This window comes from Pholcus phalangioides, unplaced genomic scaffold (genome assembly GCF_987345545.1).
Source record: "Pholcus phalangioides strain wild (caught in Gottingen) unplaced genomic scaffold, Ppha-v1.0 ptg000011l_1, whole genome shotgun sequence".
Classification (NCBI taxonomy): Eukaryota; Metazoa; Arthropoda; class Arachnida; order Araneae; family Pholcidae; genus Pholcus; species Pholcus phalangioides.
In genome coordinates this window covers 25674630-25699549 of record NW_028301604.1, presented here as the reverse complement: position 1 = coordinate 25699549, position 24920 = coordinate 25674630, and the positions used below count along the sequence as shown (strand labels likewise).

Genomic DNA, 24920 nt, shown 5'->3' with positions numbered 1-24920 from the left:
GCCCGAGATAAAGCCAGTCTGGGGCCCCACTAAAAGTATGCGAATACAACGGGCAACTGATTGGGGGCCCTAGCTTTTATTCATTGGTAAAACGAATACAAATGAAAATTTTTCATGGCACTCGCACCGGGGAATGACCGACACGCTTCCAAGTCGGGGGCCCTATGTTTACAGGTTTCATTTTGGGGCTCTGGATGAATCTGATTCTTTTTGTTTTTTAACATTATACAATTTGCAACAGTGGAAGACCGAGATAAATCCAGTCTGGATTCCCCACTAAAAATCTGCGTATTGTGTTCCCGCTACTGGATGTGGGGCCCTGGATTTTATTCGTTGCAAAATTGAAAAAAATTAAAAATTTTCGTGGCCCCTTACAGGGGTGTGTCCGACAAGCTTCCAGGTCAGTGCTCCATGGGAATGTTGATAGGTTCTAATTCGGGGCCCCTGGATGTATCTCATTGATTTTTGTTGTTTAACATTGTAAAATTTGTAACACATCGGTAGCCCGAGATATATCCAGTGTGGGCCCCACTAAAATTCAGCGAATTGAATCTGGGGCCCCAGCCAGTTTCTGGGAGTGCTTGATGAATCTCATTTGTTTTTTGTTGCTTTATCATTATTTTTATTAAAATTCGCTTCTTCAGTAAGCTGGTGCTTTCACACGTCTCTTTCCATAGCACGCTGATGAAGTGGGACGAAATAAACAAGATATGTTGTGAAGAGAAAAGGGGGTATATATATATATATATATATATATATTAACAATTTTTAATCTTTTTAATTTTTTTTTGACCTGTTGTGAGCCGTCCCACGGTACTGCACGCCTTGATAAAAGAAAAATTTGAAAAAGTACGTCTCTTATCAACGTTGCCTATTAGGCCGGCATTACACTATCAAAGTTTGATAAAAGTTATTTTATAAAACTTAAAAAATGCAACCAATGAGCGCATCGGTTACATTTGAGTGAATGTAACCAATAAGCTTATTGGGTGTTTTTAAAGTTTTGTAAAAGATCTTTTATCAAACTTTTATAGTTTAATCCCGACTTAAACTGAAGTTTCAATATATAAGATTTCCATTTGTGTACTTTTTAATTCGGAACTTTTTTTTCTGATTTCTTTACAGGTGTCTACATTCCTTATTTAAGAAAATTTTTCAACGAGATACGTACATATATACGTGCTGGCACGTTCTCATTATGAAGCTATTCATATTTATTTATTTAAAACATTCTCAAAGTTTTGCTGTTTTGACATCCGTCATATGTAGTGTCATGGAAATTTTTAATAAAAAGTGAGTATTTGCTGCAAAACTGTCGTAAATATTTTATTAACGCTTGATATAGTCACAGCAAGCAACACGACGCGTGTTGGCTCATAAGGCTATGGTAATGACTTTGAGCCAAACATAACCTTAGTAATTCCGAAAAAATTGCGTAAAGTAATATAGAACTCTTTTTATTGTTCTATATTAGTGCTATAGCCCAGGAACCCGAGACGACTCTTTTTTTTTTTTTCACACAAAAAAGTCACTATAGAAGGACCCATGGAAAATCTGGGTAGGGGTAGGGTGGTTGCCAGATTCACAAACTGAGGAAAGGGGACGCCTGCTAGAGCATCCTTGTTACAACACTTTTCCCCATTTTCACAACAGGTGGCGCCGCTGTACTCACCAAAAAACCGGTCACTACAATAATTTTTCCCAACTAAAACGAAACTGTTAAAAAAAAAAGTAAAAAAAACTGATTCGTCTCTCTTCGCTTATAGAAAACTGTTCACACCGTCTGATCAGTTTTATTGCTTAGCGGCTTTTGCCTGTAGCATGACGATATTTTCTTTGACTGAGAATCTTGTTTTTATCATACGCATTGGCATTTCTGAAACCTTTTATAGTCTTATTAAGGAGGTTGTTCCACGAAGCACGGGCCGCCTACTACTGTGATGCTGACCGCCGAAGCTCAGCAGTAGGTACTTCCAGCGGGCTTGTGGTGCACTTCTTGTAGTGTGTGTCGAACAGGCATTTTTTTCAACCTTTCTCTGAGTCTTGTCAGTCCAATCCAAATCGTGGAACAACTCCTTAACCCCATCCAGGGACGGGCTTAAGTATTTTGCGGCCCGGTGCAAAACAAATTTGCGGCCTCCTCTGAACAGGGGTTTTCCAATACCCCAGGGTGTCCATGGGTACTCTGGTGCCCGAGAACGACTGTACAACTCCTTCATAGTCATATATAAAAAATGCCATTTGGCAATAAATATGGACAAAAGTTTCCGCTTCCCAGTGAAAAAATTGCAAGTGCGCCCCCAGGCACTCGAAGATTTGGGGCTCTCAGGGCTAGAAGACCGATTATCTACCCAGGCCCTCAACCTTAAAGTTTGCTAAGAAGTTGAAGTCAAAATGTAATCAAAACATTTTTATACCCTTTTGCGGCCAAAAAGTTTAGCGGCCCGGTGCGGCCGCACCCTTCGCCCCTGCCTAAATCCGGCCCTGACCCCATCTCTACCTTCATAAGGGGTTCAGAAGGATTTTTTTAAATTTTATTTCGGGAGCATTGCTTTGTAGCGAGAGATGATTTACCATAGGAATCAACATTGATTGTTGTTTGGATCCTATTTGGTTTATTTTTGATTGGAAGAAATAACACCCTCTTTCTCCCTACTTCAGTACACGGCATTTGCTGTTGGTGGGCAAGCAAAATGGTATTCTCAAAATGGATGTTGCGGTTTTCTTCTTCCAGAGCTGTTTTTCGGACTGTCTATTTCATATTCTGGCAAGATAGGCCACGCTTAGAATAGCATCTGCCCTACTTGGGGGCAACATGGATTCTTTTATTCAGGGAATTTCGACGGAGATTGGTCAAAGCGTGTAAACGTGTGGGCAAAAACACCACATAAAATCTCTCACATCAATTAAGAGATATACTCAGAATGAAAAAAAAAATTCCCCAGGGGGAAAAGAGAATGATTCCGGAAACCTGAAAAGGAGGACAACGGGGCGAATTTTCCGAAACGTAGGAGGACTCTTGAAACGACATTAAAAAAGAGGACATCTGGTAACCCTAGCTAGGGGCCAGCCAAAGATCTCAGTCTAAAGGCCCTGCTGCAGGATGCAGGGCCGTCTTAAGAGCATCATGGGGCCCGAGCCTAGTGATTTTCCTGATTCCCTATCTCATAACACCAAACATGGCCCCCGCTCTGTCCCTCGAGGGATATAAGCGGATTACCTTGCGGCTGGGCCATGCTGGAAAAATTCTGGAAGAATTCTCCTGACATCCGGGCCCGGCGAACATCCCCCGACTCGCAAGCCACCGGGTCCGTCCCGCAGGGACCCCACTCCATCCCAAGCAGCCACACTCTGGGAAGCTCCCGGAAACCTCCGATGGTCAAGAAGGTCAAGCGCAGGTGGACCGCCCGCCAGATCCAATCCATCCGCAGATGGACCCGTGGGATCTCGGTTGCCAATCACTCGCTTCAGCTCCTTTGCCACCTGAAAGAAAACATACATACATGTGATTCCCTAGCTGGCAAATTCTCGAAAAATTCAACTACTTTTAATTTTTCTGAGGCTCCCGCTTCTCTTAAGGCTCCCGGGCAGTGCCCGGGTGGACCCGTTAAGACAGCACTGGCAGGATGTGGGAGCCATGGGTAGCGGATTTGAGCAGAGTGTCGCAGAACGCCCACGTTTTGCGCAATGGTCGGCCATTTCCTTGTGACAGCTGCTCCTTATTCAAACATATCCTTCTACCTGTTGATCAAATCGAAGCGATCGTGGTCGTTAGATGGCGACACCGGCGTCTGCCTGTGTTTCCGTTTTCTCTACCCTAATGATTAGGTTTCAACAGCAGCTGTTTTTTGGATTTGCAACGTCGTTGCAATGTCATGAAATACTTTTCCATTGCTATATTTTTCGTTAAATTTTAAAAGATTTGAAAGAATGGTGAATCTTTCATATGAAAATCTTACCGACGTCCTCATCTTATAGTCACTGACCACTAGAGCACGCGTAGATATCAGTAAGTGCGTTTTTTTTATAATTGTTTGAATTCGTATTATCTTATTCTTCGTCGTATGTTGTACCAACACCCGATTTTCAGATTCTGATTTACGGTTTTGCTGCCCTTCTTTCATTCTATTGTAATTTTCCGCCCTGGGTTATAGCCCACTTTCTTCTCCCCCCCCCCCTTCACCCCCGTAAATCCCTATGCAAACATCTCATCGTTTCCTTCTCTAAGTCACTATTTTTGTCAATTACTTGGTCACACCCCTTGCTCTCACTCTCTAGGTCACTTTTGATTACACACATTTTATTCATATGCTTACACACTGTTTGGGTCGCTCACATGTCACATACTGTTTGGGTCACTCACAGGTCATATGTTTACACAGTGTTTTGGTGTATCCGGGACCGCAACTAGGCGGGAGCAGGCGGGCTTCGGGCGCTAGACCCGAGGGGGCGCAAATTCCATTCTGAAACGTCTCCTTCAACATTACAAGGGGGCGTCAAAATGCGCACTTGCCCCGGGCGACCAAGCATCTAGTTGCGGCCCTGGGTGTCTCACATGCTTGCATACGATCCAAGTCACTCTCTTTTGATCACTCACTGATCTGATACCTTGCTGTAGATCAGTGGTGGTCAACATTTGGAAGCCCGCGGCCCGGTTGATTTCTTTTTTTTCATTGGAAGGCCCGGTCATGCACACGACTAATGGAAAATAAATGAAGAAAAATGAAACAGTGAATCAGCGGCCCGATTTGACCGATGGCAGGCCCCGGCGGTTGAGAAACACTGCTCTAGATCACTCCCATTGGTCACTCCCATTCACACAGAATCTCTAGGTCACTATTTTGGTCACTCACTGACCTGTTCCTTCGCTCTCCAGGTTACTATTTTGGTCACTCGTGCTTGCTTAATATTTTTGTCACTTATGTATTTGCAAATTCTTTAGGTTACTCTTTTTGATCGCTCACGGGCCTAATCGCTTGCTCTCCAGGACACTGTTTTGGTCATTCTCATGCGTGCACACGATACGGAGTCAGTTTTTTGGTCACTCACATGCTTGCAAATTATTCGGATCACTCTTTTGCATGGGCGGAGATACGAGGTGGGCATTAGGGGGGAAAAGCTGACCTTCCCCCCAGCGTCAATGACGGAGCCAGCTAATCTGATATCTATGCACATGTATGAATTGGCATCATCATCTTCATCCCCCCCCCCAACTTCTATTGTCATGCCCTACTTCCAGCAGAGGATGGTTTTGCTGCCTGCTGGCTACACGAATTTGGCCACCCTTCTTCCATTCTAGTCAAATTTTCTTGACTCTCCTCGAATTCGCCACCATGTGCTATAACTCGCTTGGCTTCCCTCCCTCTCCTAAAAGTACACCATATTTCTAGGTCACTCTTTTGGTTGCTCACTAACATGGTTACTTGCTGTATCACTCTTTTGATCATTTACACATGCTGTAGGTCAATCCTCGGCAACCTATGACCTGAGGGTCACCGAATGATCCATTTCATAATTTCAAGTGATTATATATCAATAACTTATACATCAATATATATATAATATTAATTATATTCGGTTATATAACCAGAACGTTTTCTCAATACAAGCATTTTGGTTGATTTTGACCCGCAGCCAAAAAAGATAACCGACCCCTGCTCTAGGTCTTTTTTTTTATCATCACACGCTTGCCCACACTCAAGGTTACTCTCTTAGTCATTGACATGCTCTTATACTCTCTAGGTCACTCTTTTGGCAATTCACATGCTTGCACACGCTCTGGGTCACTCTTTTGGTCATTCACATGCTTGCAAACTCTCTAGGTCACTCTTTTGGCAATTCACATGCTTGCACACGCTCTAGGTCACTCTTTTGGTCATGGTCTCTTTTTGATCTGGTTTATGAGCGCGGGGGGGGGGGGTCCTCTCGGGAGAATCTCCGGATTTCTGTAACGTCTGATGATGCTTTACAGACAGACAGACAGACATGACCGCTGACCGCCCAGAGAGACCATCTTGGGATGGTTTGCGCTCTTTCCCAAGATGATGCTTTACAGCAGGCATCTTCAACCCGTTGCTCGCGAGTCTAGTCTGCGCAACCATAATTTTGTCTAAATCCAGCCTGCTCGTGTGGTATGATATTTCTTAACGATAGTCATTCTGTTAGTCGTTTATTCAATATTGCCGTAAAACATTTGAACAAACAAGAGGTTAAGGCTATAGGGCGATAGTTTCATAGGTGTATTCAGAATTTTCTCTCTCTCTCTCTCATGGGGGGGGGGGGGTTGTTTTTTCCTGTAAAATAACACTATAATCTCGGCTTGAAGGGGGCCCCCTTGTGTATGCCAATGGGTAGGTTATTGGAAGGGACCGGTCACCTTTTTTGAATATAGATAAAATCAAAACCTCAGGCCATCCCGGTGGATCAAATGCTTCTTTTAGTATTTTATTAAAAGTTGACAGCAAAGCATTTTTACCAAGCAATGAAATGTTAATTAAAAATTCATTTATTATAGGTCTGTCTCGTGCGCTTTATTTGTCTTCTGTTCATTCAATATTATATTTAATTCTAACATAGAAATCTCTGTGTCAAGCAGAGGATCAAACTCTTTATCAAGTATTGCGTAAATGAATAACTGCCGTTCTTCTCTTGAGAACAAAGAGCCAAAATGACTAAACCATTCATGAGTAGTTATATCATTTTTTTAAATTCATGTCACTCCTGGATAACAGGGACCAAAAGGTTCTTGAATCTCTGGCATTCACTAATGCGTTATTCAAATTTATAAAATGAGATTTTTCTTTTTCTGTTCGCAGATTTTTTTTATAAGTATTACGTGTAACTATCTGTAGCGACAAGCTAGGTCAATAGAAAACTTTTCTCTTACCTTTCGATGAATTATACGCATATCACGTCTGGTTGAATAACAATCCGCATCGAACAACATCTCGGGTACCCCACTCTTTTTCCTCCAAGGGATGCCCTTGGTCGAGATTTTATCATACCGTTTTGTTTAGCCGCTTACGTCAAGATTAAGGCGAAAATCTGTGGTTCAATAAAATCACTTGGAAAGTTAAACATTGGTAATTTTTCATCCATTTTATCGTTATAATTTAATTTTGCAGCATCGCTTCATCGTGCTATATTTGGCGTATCCAGGCATAGAGGGGGAAATGTCTCTCTTGTGAAAGAAATTTGAATTTGCGATAAAAGTTGTCCAAATAGGCATATGATCGGAAGATTGATCGATACCAACATCGAAATCAGATACAAAATCTGAAAAAAGGGTTTTGGTATTAAAAAAAGCAATAACACTTGCTCCTGAATTTCCAATTGCTGGCTGAATCAGGGCAAGTCTCCATTTAACAAGATCAGATCATTGAGGGCAGCGAAATCGTTTAATGCACTACCTCTATTACTGGTCATTTTATCCAGGGAGTTACGACTGATAAAATCATCTGATTGTAATATAGGAAACTAGAGCACACTGCCAACGCGAGCGTTCATATCCACTAATAACATTACATGGTCATAATCCACCGTAAAATTAGAAAAAAAACCAACAAATATATAGAATTCCTCATCGGTTTCTTGGTTTGGGGGGATAACAAGCACATACAATGCATTTAAAATAAGCCAACGTCAACTTAATCACTAAGGAAAATCGTGTTTTGAGCAATATTTTATAATCACTAAATTTCTCTAAAAAAATGATGAAAATTTAAACTCTTTTATCCATTATCAACTGTTTAAACAGCCAATAACTTAAAATTTCTGTACTTTAAATGAAAAATAATTAGATTCAGAAACCATTTTAAAATTATAATAAAATTGGAATTGGCTTGTGATTAGATTGATTGTGAAAACCATGTTTAGGCTATACACTCTGCTTTATATGTGGCATTTGTCACTTTTACCTGTGATAATTCATAATTCCTAAATGAAATTGGTAAGTTAGATAAATATGGAAAAATATTATAGACATTTCTTCTCTTCTTTGAACCAGTTTATCCGTTTTGGCCGTTCTTGGTAAGTATACTACACGTATTTTGTATATATTCACACCTTAAAAATTAAATATAATGAAAATATGTTTGAAAAAGATAGAAAAATCAAAATTATTATTCCTGTAATGTTGGCTTTGGTCACTCATATCAACATGTGCGAACATATTAAAAATTACCGATCGAATTCATCATCTTACCTAGACTAAAGTTTGAGCATAATAGCTGGTAAATTTAAGGACATAATTCATTGACGATCTATCATATTTACTAATTTATATATAATTAATTACCTGTAAATATGATAAATTCGCAATACATACGAACAAAATTTATCAAACTTACTAAAATGGTCGGCGATTATGCATAATCACCGGATTTATCCCTTTTACAGTAACACACACATGCATATACAGTGGAAACTCTCGACACCCTCGGGACCGACAATTTTGTCCCCTAAAGGGGAGTGTTCGTTAATAGTGTACGTAAAAGAGATTGAAGTAATTTATAGTAAAATAGATTGAAGCCCGTTGACGTTGTTCAAAAGTGTTCGTTAGCAGAAGGTGTCCATTATGGGAGGGTCTGCTGTGTATATTAAGTGTTTATATCGCTTGATTCTCCCCCCCCCCCACATTTATTGTTTTTACTATATACATGGTGATTTTGTTGACCTCAGAAGAAAGAGGGCAGCAAAATTTTCTAGTTGGGTTCTTGAGTACAGGGTGGACATATAAAAATTTATTTTTTCATTTTAATTACTATACAACATCTTGCTACTGTGAATGACTTATCTGAGTTCTACACTCTTGGATAATTTTTCTAATTAGAAGTATATCTCTCTCTCTCTCTGAAGAAAAGTACAGAATGTTTAGAAAAGTCCAATATGGGCTAAATAATCAATAAACTGAAGTATAGAAACAATAGAAAAAGAAAATTTTTTTGAATATTAAAAGCGCTAATGTTGTTTACTTGTCCCTTCGAAAAAATATACAGTGATGAAAATTAGAGATTTCAAGAAAACAAAAAGAATGTATGGGCAATATGTCTAACCAATGCAAAGATCGTTATTGGGGGAACCCTCTGCATTGTTCCAAAATTCATTTCAATTTTTCTTTACATATTTGAAAACGCAACCTCCAGAGGTGAATGTAAAAAAATTGAGCTATAGAGTTAATAGCTCATTTAGCATAGATTTTCTCCTTTCTACCGACAGAGTAGTAGTAACAGCACCATATAGTCTCCTGGTAAAAGGGATTTTGTTGCCCCCCTCCACCGGCTGGAAGTACCTGCCTGCCAAATACAGTCAAACCTCGTTAGTGCGTCACCCGGTTAACACGTCACTCCGCTTACCGGATCACTTTTTCGGAAGTCCCGATTGTCCTCAGACAGGAATTGGCAAGCTACGGCTTACTCCGTTTAACGAGTCACTCCGCTTACTAAGTCATATTTTTGCTCTCCCAAGAGTGACTCATTAGCGAGGTTTGACTGTACATACGTACATGTATTTCGCAGGTATGTATTTATTTTATATAAAGTATATGATTATGACAGAGTATGTATTTATTTTATATAAATACATACTCTCTAAAATTGTGACCAGATCTCAGTGCCATGCCCACGAAGATCCCAGAATGAACACGGCATTGTCTACCGAACATGTGTGAGAGAAGTCAGGTCCAGGAGAAAAATTAAACCAAACTACTTTCTACCATAAAGTGATCCGGAAAGGAGGAAGCCGGATAGAGGTGTAATGAAGGGAAAACTAGAATTAGATCTGAACTCAGTTGTAACGACACCTCGACTATAACTGGTGGTTTGGACTAATTCCCTCTAGAAAATGATGTTAATAAACCTTGCTTTTAACGTCGATGACAAGCAACCACCTCGGATATGACGACAAATTTTTCGTCACTTTTGTTTCTGTTTCAATGACGTTTTCCCAAGAAATTCCTAAGGCCGGGATTACACAAAAAAGTTTGATGGAAGATCTTTTTAAAACTTGAAAAAAACAACCAATGAAAATATTGGTTACATTCGTTCAAATGTAACTGATTATCTTATTGGTTGCATTTTTCAAGTTTTATAGATGAACTTTTATGAAACTTTTATAGCGTAATCCCGGCTTTAGATTAGAGCTGATCATATCCAGGGAATGTTCGTGTTGTTCTATTTATACCTAATGTTGAAAAAAAAAAATTGTTGCATGTTTTACGTTCCAACTTGATCATTGGCATGACCAATATAAGAAACATTTACGTATTTTGCCCTTTCCGGGTATTTTTGAAGTGAAACTTTTAAAGCAACATAACAGTGAAACCGACATGAGAGTGAATTTCTGTGAGAGAGAAAATAATCATCACAAAAAGAAGCGTTTTCTTTTCCTCAAAACCCATTCCATTGAATAACTGATTGTGTGATGAAGTAGATGGGTTGTCGTGGTGGTGGGGAGGACGTCAATACACAAACACACATTCGGCCGTGTAAGAAAATAAAGTTGGTTGGGTGGGGGGGGGGGGTAGTAGCGGCTATGGATCGGGACACCGATCAATGAATATCCTGAAGCGCATGCTCGGAGCATGCTACTCTCTCTCGTAACCTATTCGCGCTATTAATATATTAGTATATTTCGCATGCGAGTGCGAGTTTTGTGACGTCACAGTGATAGCTCGTACTTGGCTGCGCTGTCATAACGCTGTACATCCAGAGCACTTCACTTTTTCTTGCTCTTCATTCCTGTACAGACTTCAGTCCCGATAAAAAAAGCCCCTCCCCCCTCTCTGATTTACAGCGAACCATGCTTATCTCCAGAAATTTTTAGTGAACAAATTTGCCACACATGGGATTTACAGCGGGTTCAATTACGATTCCATATAACGCCGAACTCGTTAGAACTCTAAGGGGCACCGGATGGTGTCTTGGGGTTTAAGGAGTCAATTAGGTCAAGTTTAAAAGGGAAAGGGGTGATTTTAAGGAAAATAAGTAGTCAAAAAGATAAATCTTATGGGCATTGGGATCCATATAGAATTGTTATGGGCATCTTTTTTCAGCCACCTTGTTGGACATTTTGCCTGTTGTGGCCTTGTATTTATTTAAAATTAAATTTAAAATTTCTACATTCAATTTTAAATAATTAAATTTAATTGAGGTGAATAATTGAATTCATGTTAACATAGAAGTTTCACTTCTATCACGTGAGATTCTCACGCAGATTTTTTTTTATAAAAACGTCCCGTTTCTTTCAACGCAGCTTGCTTTAATTCCCCATCTTTATTGGAACCGGAATGAAGATAATTTTCATAATTTAGAAAATTATGTTATAATGAATATGATTTTGAATATATTCATCGCACATATATTTGTTAAATTCATTTTTTTCCGGGAAATACATTTTAGCAGGCCTGCTATAGCATTTTATTTCTCACCAAGCAGTGGCGTCGGAGGTTCGAAAGAAATACCAAAATCATTCTCATTTTGTCAATTGCAGTAGATATAGGCAGACGTAAAATCGAACGCAAAGCTGAATGATAAATAGTATTAATCTTAGAAAGAGATGGAAAGGGGATGGGTGCGAAAGGGGAATTGAACCAAGCAGGTGCATAACATAGAAAACCAGACACCATATATTCAGGATAATAGGTTTCATATACTTGCAAGGAACATTTATAGAGCCAAGTACGACGGAACGACAAACATTTAAGGCCCCTCTCACGCGGATGCGGGTCCGCATACCCTTTCACACGAGCACTAAAGATGCGGGTGTTTCGCCCGCATCTTTAGGTTGAAATTTGTGCATAAAAACTATTTTTTCGCAATTTTTGTAATTATTTTTCTCCTTCACCCCTGATTCAGGGCCCATAGGCTGCCTAGAGGCATTCTTTGGTGGTTTAGCCTAGAGCCCCATAGAATATGGGTCTAAAGATATCTTCATTCCAATCCTCACAAGTAGTCGATGGGAGAAAATGTCTTAAAATATGTTCAAAAGGTTTTGAAAAAAAAATCTGTCTTTTCGGAGAAATATGAAAGAAAAATTCCAAAAACATCCAAAACATTCGATGTTCCAAAAAAAAAAAAAAAAAAAATTCAGGAGATATCAAAGAATTTGCAAGTAAAAAAAAAGGGGGAGGGGTGGAGAATTTCAAAATGTCTGTGCTTAGAAATATTCCCATCACAATTCTGTCTTAGGCCGGGATTAAACTATAAAAGTTTTATAAAAATTCGTTTATAAAACTTAAAAAATGCAACTAATAGGCGGATCAGTTAAGTTCGCTCGAATGTAACATATGTTTAATGGTTACATTTTTCAAGTTTTATAAAAGAATTTTTATCAAAGTTTTATAGTGTAATACCAGCCTTAGGCCGGGATTACACTATAAAAGTTTTGTAAAAGCTCTTTGATAAAACGTGAAAAATTCAATCAATAAGATCACCGATTGCATTTGCTTGAATGCAACCGATGCGCCTATTGGTTGAATTTTCCAACTTATTTTATAAAACTTTATAGCATAATCCTGGCCTCAAGTCCGGATTACACTATAAAGATTTTATAATAATTATTTTAAAAAAAGCAACTAATAAATTTATCGGTTGCATTTGCTCGAATGCAACCCATAAATTTATTAGTTGCTTTTTTCAAGTTTTATAAAATAACTTTCATAAACCTTTTAGAGTGAAGTCCCATCCTTAGATTAGTCACTTCTGAAATATAAAATTTCACTTTTTTCTTAGTTTATAGACTCAATATCGTGTAAAATAGACTTGTAGGTATCGGGGGAACCACCAAAAATATTCAAGTGCTTATGGCCTTCAAACGTCTTGATCCGGTCCTGAGTGAGCACCGTACGTGGATAACATTGTTTAACAAAAGTATTTTTGTTAAACAATTGGAATATACTGCGCCTTTCAGACGAGCCGAAAAATCTCCGCACCTAGGAAATGTTCATGCGGGTCCGCATGTGTCAAAACCTAAGTGCGGGCTCCGCATCCGCACTTAGAAGTTTTGACAATAGGTTTATTCGGAGCTATTCAGACGATGCGGATGCGGAGCGAATTCGTCCGCATCTTTGGCTACTTTTTGAAGGTGATTTTTCACGGAATTTTTTTAATTATTTGCCATAAATACCCTTAAAAATACCATATGATGGTCTCTGCTCATTAATATAATGTGCCTACATACGTCTATCCCTCCGTTTTCTTCTGAGATGGAGATATAGCAACTTTTACTGCCTTTTGTCCATATTTCACAATTTTATACAATAAAACCTGTCAACAACGGACACTGACGGGACCAAAATTATAAGCCGTTCTGTTCATTACGAATATTTAATTGACTACATACTTTAATAACTTTTAAATTTAATTTAAAAATTTCAATTTTTTTCTTTTTAAATTTTTAAAATTATTTAAAAATATAAATATCTGAAATATTATTTTAAATATTTGTTATTTTTTTAAATTTTTAATCTGTTAATTTTTTTAAACTTTAAAAAAAAAATACTTTTATTAAACAACGTTATCCGTACGGTGTTCACTCAGGGCCGGATTAAGTCGTTTGAAGACCCTAGCACTTGAATATTTTTGGTGGTTCCCCGATACCTACAAGTTTATTTTACTCGATATTCAGTCTATAAACTGAAAAAATGAAATTTTATACTTCAGAAGTGAGACTAATCTAAGGATGGGATTTCACTCTAAAAGATTTATGAAAGTTATTTTATAAAACTTGAAAAATGTAACCAATAAACACATCTGTTACATTCGAGAGAACTTAACTGATCCGCCTATTGGTTGAATTTTTCAAGTTTTATAAACGAACTTTTATAGTGTAATCCCGACCTAAGACAGAATTGTGATGTGAATATTTCTAAGCACAGGCATTTTGAAAGTCTCTACCCCTTCCCTTTTGTACTACTTGCAAATTCTTTGATATCTCCTGAAATTTTTTTTCTTTTTTTTGGAACATCGAAAGTTTTGGATGTTTTTGGAATTTTTCTTCCATATTTTTCCGAAAAGACGGATTTTTTGTTTCAAAATATTTTGAAAATATTTGAAGACATTTTCTCCCATCGACTACTTGTGAGGATCGGAATGAAGACATCTTTATTCCCATATTCTATGTGGCTCTAGATTAAACCACCAAAGAATGCCTCTAGGCTGCCTATGGCCACTGAATCAGGGGTGAAGGAGAAAAATAATTACAAAAATTGCGAAAAAACAGTTTATATGCACGAATTTCGAACTAAAGATGCGGGCGATTCGTCCGCATCTTCAGCGCTCGTTTGAAAGGGTATGCGGACCCGCGTCCGCATCCGCTCCGTGTGAAAGGCCTCTTATGGGGTTGGTGCACGCAAATTTTCCTACACTTTCTAATTTTTCAATTTTTAAATACTATGAAATTTTCTGTGTCTAACCGGCCGTATTCACCGACACAGTTTAAACTACAATCGCAAGTGAAAGGAGGCGAGATCGAAACGGATTGGGGGTGGGTTAAATTCAGGATTTTAAACAATCGATCTAATCCTTTAACCTACGATTGTAGTTTAAATTGTGTCGATGAATACGGCCGTGACTGTGTTTAAGTTTTTGTTCTACCTGTACTAAAAATATTCTTAAAATATTTTAATATAAATGGCTGGCAGGCATTGAGCATCCTAATGTTTTTCACTAAAATGTTTTTTTCTCAAAACTAAGTTTTTTGTTAGTTAAGAAGCATTTTTTCGAACACCACTCATCGGGGGCGTAGCCAAAAATTTCGTTCGGGGGGGGGGGGGGGACCAAAGTGACAGAACAATGGATTTGGCCAACTTTTTCCCTTTTTTCGGTCATTTTCTCACATTTCGGGGTGGGGGGGAACAGACCCCCAAGTCCCCCCCCCCCTCGCTACGCCCTTGCCACTCATTCAAATGTCTTGAAACTTCGTGTGTATCTCAACACTATGGTGTTATGTATTTCAACACGAGCTTTTGGGATTTGAATTGTTGGTTATTTTTTTCTTGAACTTTAATAACATGCAACTTTTTCAAAAATCACCAAAATTGACAAATTTTGTGCCATAAATTTTTTTTAAAATAACTTTAATAAAAAATCCTGGCGTTAAAGTATGTAACACCATAGTGTTGAGAGACGCACAAACTTGTTCCTTATTTAACAAAAAACTTAGTTCTGGGAAAAAAGCATTTTATTGAAAAACATTAGCATGTGTAATACCTGCCAGCAATTTATATTAAAATATTTTAAGAATATTTTTAGTACAGGTAGAGAACCTTCCTTTTGTTCATACTTCACAATTTTATTCTTAAATAATCGCCATGTCCGATGACGTTAAAATATTGGCACGACCAGCATACAACGTATTACTTGATTTACACCTGGCTCGCGCAATGTTTACGGGGACGTAGTTCTCAGCTTTGTATTTGAGAACTTTCGTTCCAAAAATTAATGACGGGCAATTCCGGTCGATGGCAAGATGTGAAACTTCGCAATTTCTACAAGAAATTGAATTCTGACATTGCTTCATAGTCATGGTTATTACCGCCACACTTTTTATAAAACTGATTAGAAGCCCTACAAAAAATTTTTTCTATGCGAGTAGCTAAAACATCTTTGACATTGATTTGGTTGATCAACTAATCGACGGGGATGGAAAAGCAAGAACCACAATTTTACTTTGGTATACTTTTACCAAGAATTGTGTCTAGTACCGTGCACAAGGGATTATTGTCTTTGATGAATCTACGGACACTGATAACCGTTTATCAGTGAGGTTTTTACCTCATCAGCGATCTCGCTAACTGGAATATCAGTAAGAACATTATTAAGCATAAACTTAGATAAGATGAATTCCGTAAGAAGGAAAGGTTTAAGAGGGAAAATCAAAAATGTTATCTTTAAGATCTCCTTAACCGTTTTTGGATTAACCGTAGTGATAAGAAGTTCACCAGCACGAGTGAAACGGATATCATGAATATCTTTGGCGTTAGACATTCGCTCACACGTATAGTATATTTCTTCAATTCAATCGGTCTCATTTTCGGAATAGCTTCCCAGACCCGCGAACTTGACAGCAAACATGCATGGTTTTTCAATATGATCGACGATTTCTGCGTCGCAAATTGAGGATGACCAAATATTAAAAAGGTTAGGCACCTTACCTTTGCTGGCCGAAGAGATGGTATCCGCTTCGGCAGAGCACATGGTTTTTGGAACACTTTAGCACTTTTAACCAAAGATTGTATTACCCCAGTAGCGCAACGATATCGTTAAAATATCGTACCAATACCGGTCCGACATCGAAGCGTTGAAGGAATATCGAACATCGGAAGGAAGTCGGAAATGTTTAAGGGTCCGATATCGAACGATATAGTAAAAATGTATTCACTCAATAAACTCCAAAATATCTTCTTTTTTTCTCTAAAATAGTTTTACTCTCATTTTTACAGCATTTCGCTTCGAAAGAGAATATCTTGTATGATAATTAGTCTCTTTTGAAATAATCCAAATTTCTCTCTATATATCGAAGTACGTCGTCAAATGCATGCCATTTCTATGTCGAACGATATCGATAATGACGTCGGACGGTATCGAAATCACTACGTCGTTCTACACTCATGTCCATAAAATAAGGATAATGCCAGCTCCGGCAAATAAAGGTTCAGAAACAAAACAAACGTTACTTATTCATAAAGCCCATTTATTAAACAAAAGATAAAGAACAAAAACGATGATGTATGTATGATACCATTCATAAAAACTACGATTTTTGCTCCCTGGAGCAATTGTAAAAAATATCTCCTTTACAAAAACTTATTATTACATGGTTGGTATGATGGTTAATACATTGTATGTCTCCCATGCGATGAAATACAGTCCGTACAACGCCTGGGCATGCTGAGTATCAAATTATCGATCTGATCTTGGGGAAAATCACTCCACTCAGCAAGCAATGCTCTTCGAAGTTGCGGTACACATGTAAGAGGTGGTTGACGGGCTGCAACTTGTCGGCCAAGCATGTCCCACCCATGCTCTATCGGATTCAAGTCAGGTGAGAATGCTGTTGTTCCAGAATGATGTCCCGATAAATTTGGGCTTTCATGGTTCCGGTTTGAACTTGCAGATCTGTTCTGGAACCCAGTATAATTCCACCCCAAACGAGCAATGCTGCACCACCGTAACGGTGTCGTTCAATGATGTTGTCTTGGTGGTAACGGGTACCTGGTGTTCTCCATATGAAAGTCCGACGTGAATCAGACTGCAAGCTAAACCTGGACTCGTCGGAAAACATCACACAAGCCCACTGTGACGATGTCCACATTGCATGTTCTCTACTCCAGGCTAATAGCTGCCGACAGGGAGTTGCCGTGAGCGGAACACATCTGACAGGCCTGCGAGCATATAGACCAATATCTCCCAAACGTCTGTACACGGTTTGCTTTGAAACTGTGGTACCCGTGGCTGCAGATAGCTGACGAGACAGGTCGGATGCTGTGCTTCGTCTGCTTCTTTTGGCACTTACTGCCAATTACCGGTCTTCATTCGGCATTGTAACTCGGGGGCGACCTGTACTGTAACGTCTACTGACATTTCCGTTATCTTGGAATCGTTGCCAAAGCCTAGAGATGACACTTTGGGCAATTCCAAGTTCCTCGGATACTTCCATCTGAGTACGCCCACATTCCAGGCGGCTGATAATTCTACCACGTAAAAATCATCCACATGCGTCCTCTGTGTCATAACTATTCGCTTATGGCACTGAGCGCCTTACAGAACTCTTGTGAACAATTTTACTTCTTTGCCACCATTCCTTATATACCCCCCCCTCTTACACTCTCGCCATTGTGACGTACTATCGGCATCATCTGGTGGCTTTCTGAAATTTGCATATCATTCTTGCAGATGTGTGTGATAATTCTACAGGTGAAATTTTTACTTTAGATTTCGATTTCCGTGTGATTCTGAATTATCCTTAATTTATGGACATGAGTTTATATCGGTGTGCTACTGGGGTGACTTTTCCTTGTGTCTTAAAATGGCATGAGGACCAACATGACCACGAGGGGAGACGAAGCCTTTACCTTAAGCCCTTACTTTGTAAGATTTCACTTTGAAGCGAATTAATTTACGAAATAAAATAACAATTTAACACAGAACCATTTGAAGAATATAGTTATCTTAACGCGTTGAAAAAAAAAAATGAAAAAACACAAATTCACACAAAGACGGAGAAACTAACAGCACACGTGCCTCCAACCATCTCCATCTTGTCAAAAGCGTCTCCCGACAGTAAATCATCATCTGTCTGAATACTCATGCGCGTGAGGTTGAGGTTGCTTAGAATGTTGGTTGTTGACTATTGATTGACGTCAACATTTCTACTAGCCACCAGCAAATATTTCACACTTGATATGCTGTATTCATTCAAGGTGTCTAGAATATACAGGGTGTTCTGTTAATGAACCGACAAACTCAGAGGGTTGTTAGTATAGGCATCAAAAGAAACAAAAATTGGGAACATGGTGTCGCAAATCATGTTGAGAAGGTGAAAATCGCATGCAGGCTCTGAGTCCAGAAGAGACGAAAGGTGGATGTCAGTTGATCGCTGAATGCGTTCATGGGTTCGCTCACCATATCTGACGTAAGCAGCGTCGCGAAACTCATGCGTTGGGGTAGGGCCACATGCTGCGGATGCGGAGACGACGTAAATCAGCGCTATTGCGGTAGTAAGCACTTGTTAGTTGTCTGTTTCAATGAATATCATGATGGCTGACTACACGAACGTGGAATACGCTGATATGCATCTGATTTACGGTCGAGCAGATGGCAATGAGCGCTTAGCACAGCGGATGTACCATCGGCAATATCTTGTGGACACAAGTTGAGGATCTCATAGCGCGAATTGTCGTCACTGCGGCAGACATCAAAAGCATACGGCCCCTTTCACACGCCCCGATTTCCTGCCAGACGGTTTTTTTTTTGTTTTTTGTTGTTTTTTTTGCGCGCAGAAAAAATTTGTTCTCTTTTTCATTAGTTTTTGATTCTATCATGGTTCTATAAATCTTTTGTGATTTATGAATATTAATTTTTATGAATGCAATTTTTTTAAGTTCGATTTGATGACTCGGGAGTATATTCCAATTGGTATTTTTTTATGTAAAGGAATATTCAGTACAATGCATTTAAAATTGGAAATTAATCACCAATTTTATTTTGAAATTTAACTATGCCAGTGGTTTCCAACCTTTCAGACACGGCGGGCAAAATTGAAATTTCCCACGGGCCACCAACTGATGTAATTTAGTGAAATCTTAACACAGTGTTTCCCAAAGTGGGCAATATCGCCCCGGTGGGCGATAGAATGGTTCAGGAGGGTGATAGAAACTACGGATTTAACATAGGATCCTATGGGTTCACATGAATTGGGGGGGGGCGAAATTTCTGAAGAAGGGGGCGAAAAAAAATGGAATGAAAAGTTTGGAAAATACTGTCTTAACAGCAGGGAAGTCTATGGAGCCCCCCGAGTCTAATAGGGAGAAAAGTAATTGAAGCCTTTTATTTATTCTGAAATTATTTCTTTTATTAATTGTCAATTTTGATTAGTTCTGAAACATTTTTTTCAGTACTTCTGAAAAGGTTTTTTGATTAGTTACTGATCAAATTAATTCTGAGATTAATTTTAATCTGAAATCACTTTGAATGATTCTTTAATTACTTCTTTCGATAATTTCGAAATTATTTTCTTTTTCAATACAGTAAAACCTCATTAAGTCATCACCCTAATAAGTCGTCACTCCAGTTGAGTCGTCATTTTTCTTCAGGCCCTTCCACCTCTCATAGACTACAATGTTATTAAACCCTCGTTTACTCGTCGCTAATTTTGGTTAACTATGAAAAAATTTGAGAAAGTGGAACAGACTATTTTTATGGCTCCCATTAAAAAAAGATCTTGTTAACAGCATTGCTATATGCTTAAAAGTCACCATAAAATCCTATATACCCAAACGGAACAGTTTAAGTAACGAAAGTTATGCTGGGGAAGTTCATTTGCCGACTAAGGTTTTTGGAACGTTGGGGACTGTTCAAGCTAGATCTCATTTCTGCATGGGCTCAACTGGAGAAACCGCGAGACACCCAGGTTCTGTCGCAAGAAGCAACGTAAGCACTTTGCCCCCCCCCCCCCCAGGGCATCTCCGGCAAAACCAAAATTTATCGATACGTCAAAGATTACACATAGTGCAAGGAAATCAAAAATTACGTAAATCGAAGAATCAAATTAATCAACTCAAAGTGCAATGCGCGGGCACGGATAATAAATAATCATAGAAAGCATGGGCTCTACTAATTTAGGCCTTGAAATTTAAACAAAATAAATTTGTAGAAAAAACTTAGACATTCTTTCCCAAGTTGAGGTCTTCTGTTTACTTTTCCCTACCCAGGGCCCCTCCACCAAGTCAAAAGTGTTAGAGATTACTTTATAGTTGCATCATGAACTACTGATGAAGAATTAAAATACTAAAATTTTAAATTTGATGTCTATGTAAAATTAATGTGCAATAGAGAGTTCTATTATGAAGAAAAGCTACTTATAGCTTTAGACCAACAGTTGCTCTGTTAGTCTAAATTAAAAATTACTGATATAAATCAAAGTGTACAGTACATTTTACCACAATAATTTAAATAATAAGAGATAAAAAAAGTAAAAAATTGCTATTTTATTTGCTCTTTCGCGATCTATAAATTTTATTAATATTGTTATTTTGATTCATACTTTAATAAATTTCATATTACTTTAAATTTATACAATTTTCACAACATTCCACATTGAAACTGACGGCACTCCGCTTAAGTCTTCACTCTGCTTAAGCCGTCATAATTTTTCGATAACTTGAGGTGACTACTTATCGAGGTTTTACTGTATATCTTGAAATCATTTCTTTCAATAATTATTCAATCACTCTTTTATTGATTGTGAAATAATTTCTATGAGAAATTACGAAATTATTTCTCTCATGGATTTGTAAGTTATTTTCCTCACTATTTCTGAAATCATTTGTTTCAAAATTTCTGAAATTATTTTTTTCAGTAATTCTAAATATTTTCATCAATTCTGGAATTATTTCTTCTATAATTCTGAGCTTTCATCAATTTGTTCCAGAATTATTTCTTTCATTTATTCTAGAATTATTTCTTGCATCAATTCGGAAATTATTTCTTGCATCAATTCGGAAATTATTTCTTTCATTAATTGTAAAATTAACAATTTTTCAATGTTTTCAACCATTTTCTTAAAATGATCGGTGGGCCATGCGTCGAAGACCCCTGTTCTATGGTATTAAAATCCTCTTTTAGTTCGCGCAAACTTCTTTCCATGCCTTTCTTGTGGCATTGCGATCCTTATAAATACCTTGGGATTTATCCCATAGCACTGTATTCCCATCTACATGGTCTGGGAGTAAACAACCTGACTTGCTGTATTATAAGCCTCCCAGACCTCCTATTCAAGTGAATCCCATCACAATGAAGCCACCTATGAGTGAAACAAAATGGTTTTTACCTAATGTAGCAAACTAATGTAATGATGTTTGTTCCAGAAATGTTACTATTCAGTGCAAAAATATTTCATTTCTTTTCAACTTTTTAATTAAAATTTATATCAGCCCATAACTTTTTTTAATTTTTGATCTGAGTTTATAGAAATACCACATTGATGGCTATGCTATAAATACTCCACTTTTCTATTTCAATATTTTTAAGTCAATATCAACGTGCATGATTCATGAGATAATGAACTAGAATTGTCGGTTTTGTAACCATTCATTTTGCCTTTTATTTTTTTTCAGCAAAAAAGCATGTAATCAACTACAGAAAATTGTGTAACATGTTTCAACTTACAGAAGCTGAAAGAATATTTGTTTTAGTGGTATGTTTGAGTCTGGTGGTATTGACCATTGTTCTGACTTCATGCACAGTCATTCCTTCCTGCTGGTTACATGGCTTATTCCATAGATGGGCGAGTGAGTATATATAACATCTATTTTTATTATCAAATATAAATATTTTATTACTTTTGTGGAAGAGAAACAAAAACACAATTTTATATTGTAATTATTCCCTAATTCTCCAAATTCTCCCAGTCTTTCACACAATGTGGTACATTTTCTCTCAATGAATTTACTACTTTTATATGCTGTATATACATAGCGACAGATTAAGATAGGTTAAGGCCTGGGCGCAGAAGAGAGAAAATATTTTTATCCTTAAATTAGACAAAAGTGCAAAGATGGGGTTTTGCTAGGCCCTTCAGAAGTCAGAGCTCAGGGTGCGCGCCCAGTGCACCCATCATTAAATCTGCCTCTGTATAAACTACTTATAATAATAATCTATTCATGCCCCCCACAAGGGAGGATCTGACACGGCTACAGCCTGGGGGCCCAAAAGGATTATTTTTTTTCATGCTATAAACTTACTGTAAAGGGAGCCTGTGAAAAATCTGGCTGGGGGACCACCAAAGATGCCAGGCTAGAAGCCCTATCATAGGATGTGGGGGGGGGGGGCATGAACCTATTTAATATTTATATAATTACACATTTCATATACACTAATTCATTAGAAATTCCCCAAAGGAATGTGTAGCTTAGTAGTAGTATTATCAGTAGGGAGTATGGTCTTCTCTAACTGAAATACATGCCAACAGAATCCAAAACCAATAACACATATAGAAATAGGCAGAAATCGACTTTAAAATCTGGGAGCACGATGATGATGATGTCAATTCATATACATTAGATCAATCGACTACACCTTTGATGCTGGGGGATACCCATAAACCCCTCCCCGTACCTCCACCCATGTATATAGATAAAGTTATCTGTATAGATATTCCAATATATACTTATACCCTCCTATAGATACTTCCAAAATATACCAATGCCTCTTATGGCCGTATTCACAGACAGGGTTTAACTGCAATCGCAGGTTAGAGATTGACACAGATTGGTTAAATCTCTAATCCTTTAGCCTGCAACTGCAGTTAAACACTGTTGGTGAATATGGCCGTTATAGGTATAGTACAGTATCTATTGCCAGGAACCCACCAAATTGCAGCCCTATATACAGGATGAAAACTTAAGTTTGTTTCACCTCAAAGAACTTATAAACTGCTAGCTATAGAAACATACTTTCAATTTAAAAAAGTATTTAAATTATGTGCCCATTATAGATGTGGTATTTATTTTACAAAAGGGCCGTTTTTGTAATGAGGTGTAAATTTTAATTATTTATGCTATCCCCCTGTCCTCTAACTTCCAATTAAAAAATTGTTGTCCTGCCTTTCTTGGGCCCCACAAATTTTTTTTCTTTTAAGTGCAATATTCACTGAGATATTCACTTTCAAAAAATGCTGGAAATGAGGAAAAGAACATATGAAGTATATGAGCATATGAAGTATAGAATGAGCTTGTCCATTATTTTATGTGGTTCCATTTTTGGCAATTTCTGAATTCAAATATCTCAGCGAATATTGCACTTGGAAATATCAATTTTTTTTGGCTCAGGAGAGACGGCAACAACTTTTTAATTGGAACTTAGAGGACAGGGGGACCCCATAAAAATAAAATTTTGTATCTGAGTACATATATGGCCATAGGTAAAATAAATGACACATCTAAGATGAGCATATTATTTAAATACTTTTTCTAATTGAAAGTGTGTATGTTTCTACAGCAAACAGTTTATGTGTTATTTAAGGTGAATTGATTTTTTGTCTGTGTGTATGTTCTCTAAGCAAAGCTACAATTTCAGACTGATCTTTGCCAAATTTTGTGTAAGCCTATATACCAATTAGGACCCGACTTGAATGATAGGCTACATTAAGGCCGAACACATACTGGGGAGTTAACAAACAGAGCAATTTCAAAAGAGAAAATACATCGAGATCAGCATCGATGTCCCCCTAACATACTGAGGGGGCAGAGGAGAGCGAAAATGACCGCAGGCGTTCTGAAGGGTAAAGAAGAAAAGCCTTTGAGTGGGAAACGTGACATCTCGCCAACTAGTAACCCTACCAGCCTGTTCATGCCAAATCAATCAGTTTGGCAATATTGGAGGATTCCGATAAACCAGCGGTTCTCAACCAGTGCCCCGCAGATCCCTTAGGGCTCCGTGCAAACTCCCAGGGGTTCCGTGGCCACTCGAGGAAAATAAATAAAAAAAAACAGTAAATTTGAAAAAAATAATTAATATTTTTGAATAATAAAAATAAGTCAGAAACTTTGATGAATAAATAAAAAAAATAGGCGTCTGGGCTCCGCCATAGAAATTACACACCGGAAAAGGGCTCCGTGGGTCAAAAAAGGTTGAGAAGCGCTGCAATAAACGCGTTAATCCTCAAAAGACTACAAGTCTGTTTATATATGTGTTTAATGACTTCTTGTATCAAACCGTTGTTTCGAATATTATTGCACAATATGTATAAAGATTGAAATAATTATACTTCAATCAAGATAGAGAGACAATACAATTAGTTAGACACTGAATAAAAATACATGCCTACAATCCGCAGAAGCTAATTTCGATACTTTCAAAAGAAAATATCACCATTATTGATATGAAGTGAGAAGTTATCCATACACCTCGATGATGAAACCGTAACTTTTTTATGGCCAGCGTATCATTATGAAAATGATTGTTATTAGCGATAAATGTATATGTGGTGGTTAAGCACAAATTATCAGTGTGGATCCATTATTTATGAAATCCCAGAATTACAGATTCCTCCTATATGCAGGGCCATCTTAAAAGCATCATGGGCCCAAGGGCCAAATGATTTTTCTGAGGCCCTACCAGGCAAATTCCCGAAAATCTCAACCACATCTCACTTTTGTGAAGCCTTTTTTATCTTGAGGTCCCACGGTCTTTGCCCTGGTGGGC

General features: G+C 38.0%; 2 protein-coding genes across 3 annotated transcripts in view; both read left to right on the top strand.

Moving 5' to 3' along the window:
* The window catches only part of LOC149080272 (uncharacterized), a 40391-nt gene extending 39079 nt beyond the window's left edge, over nt 1–1312 (top strand). For both annotated transcript variants that reach the window (XM_089239398.1, XM_089239399.1), the window contains exon 8: nt 1126–1312. The gene's annotated coding sequence lies outside the window, so the exon portion shown is untranslated. The remainder of the gene's footprint in view (nt 1–1125) is intronic.
* A 2510-nt stretch (nt 1313–3822) lies between these two features.
* LOC149080271 (synaptotagmin-5-like) overlaps nt 3823–24920 on the top strand; it is a 59964-nt gene continuing 38866 nt past the window's right edge. The window contains exons 1-2 of the mRNA XM_089239393.1: nt 3823–4009; nt 21833–22006. Coding sequence (XP_089095519.1) covers nt 21871–22006 — 136 coding nt within the window. The 5' untranslated portion in view covers nt 3823–4009; nt 21833–21870. The remainder of the gene's footprint in view (nt 4010–21832; nt 22007–24920) is intronic.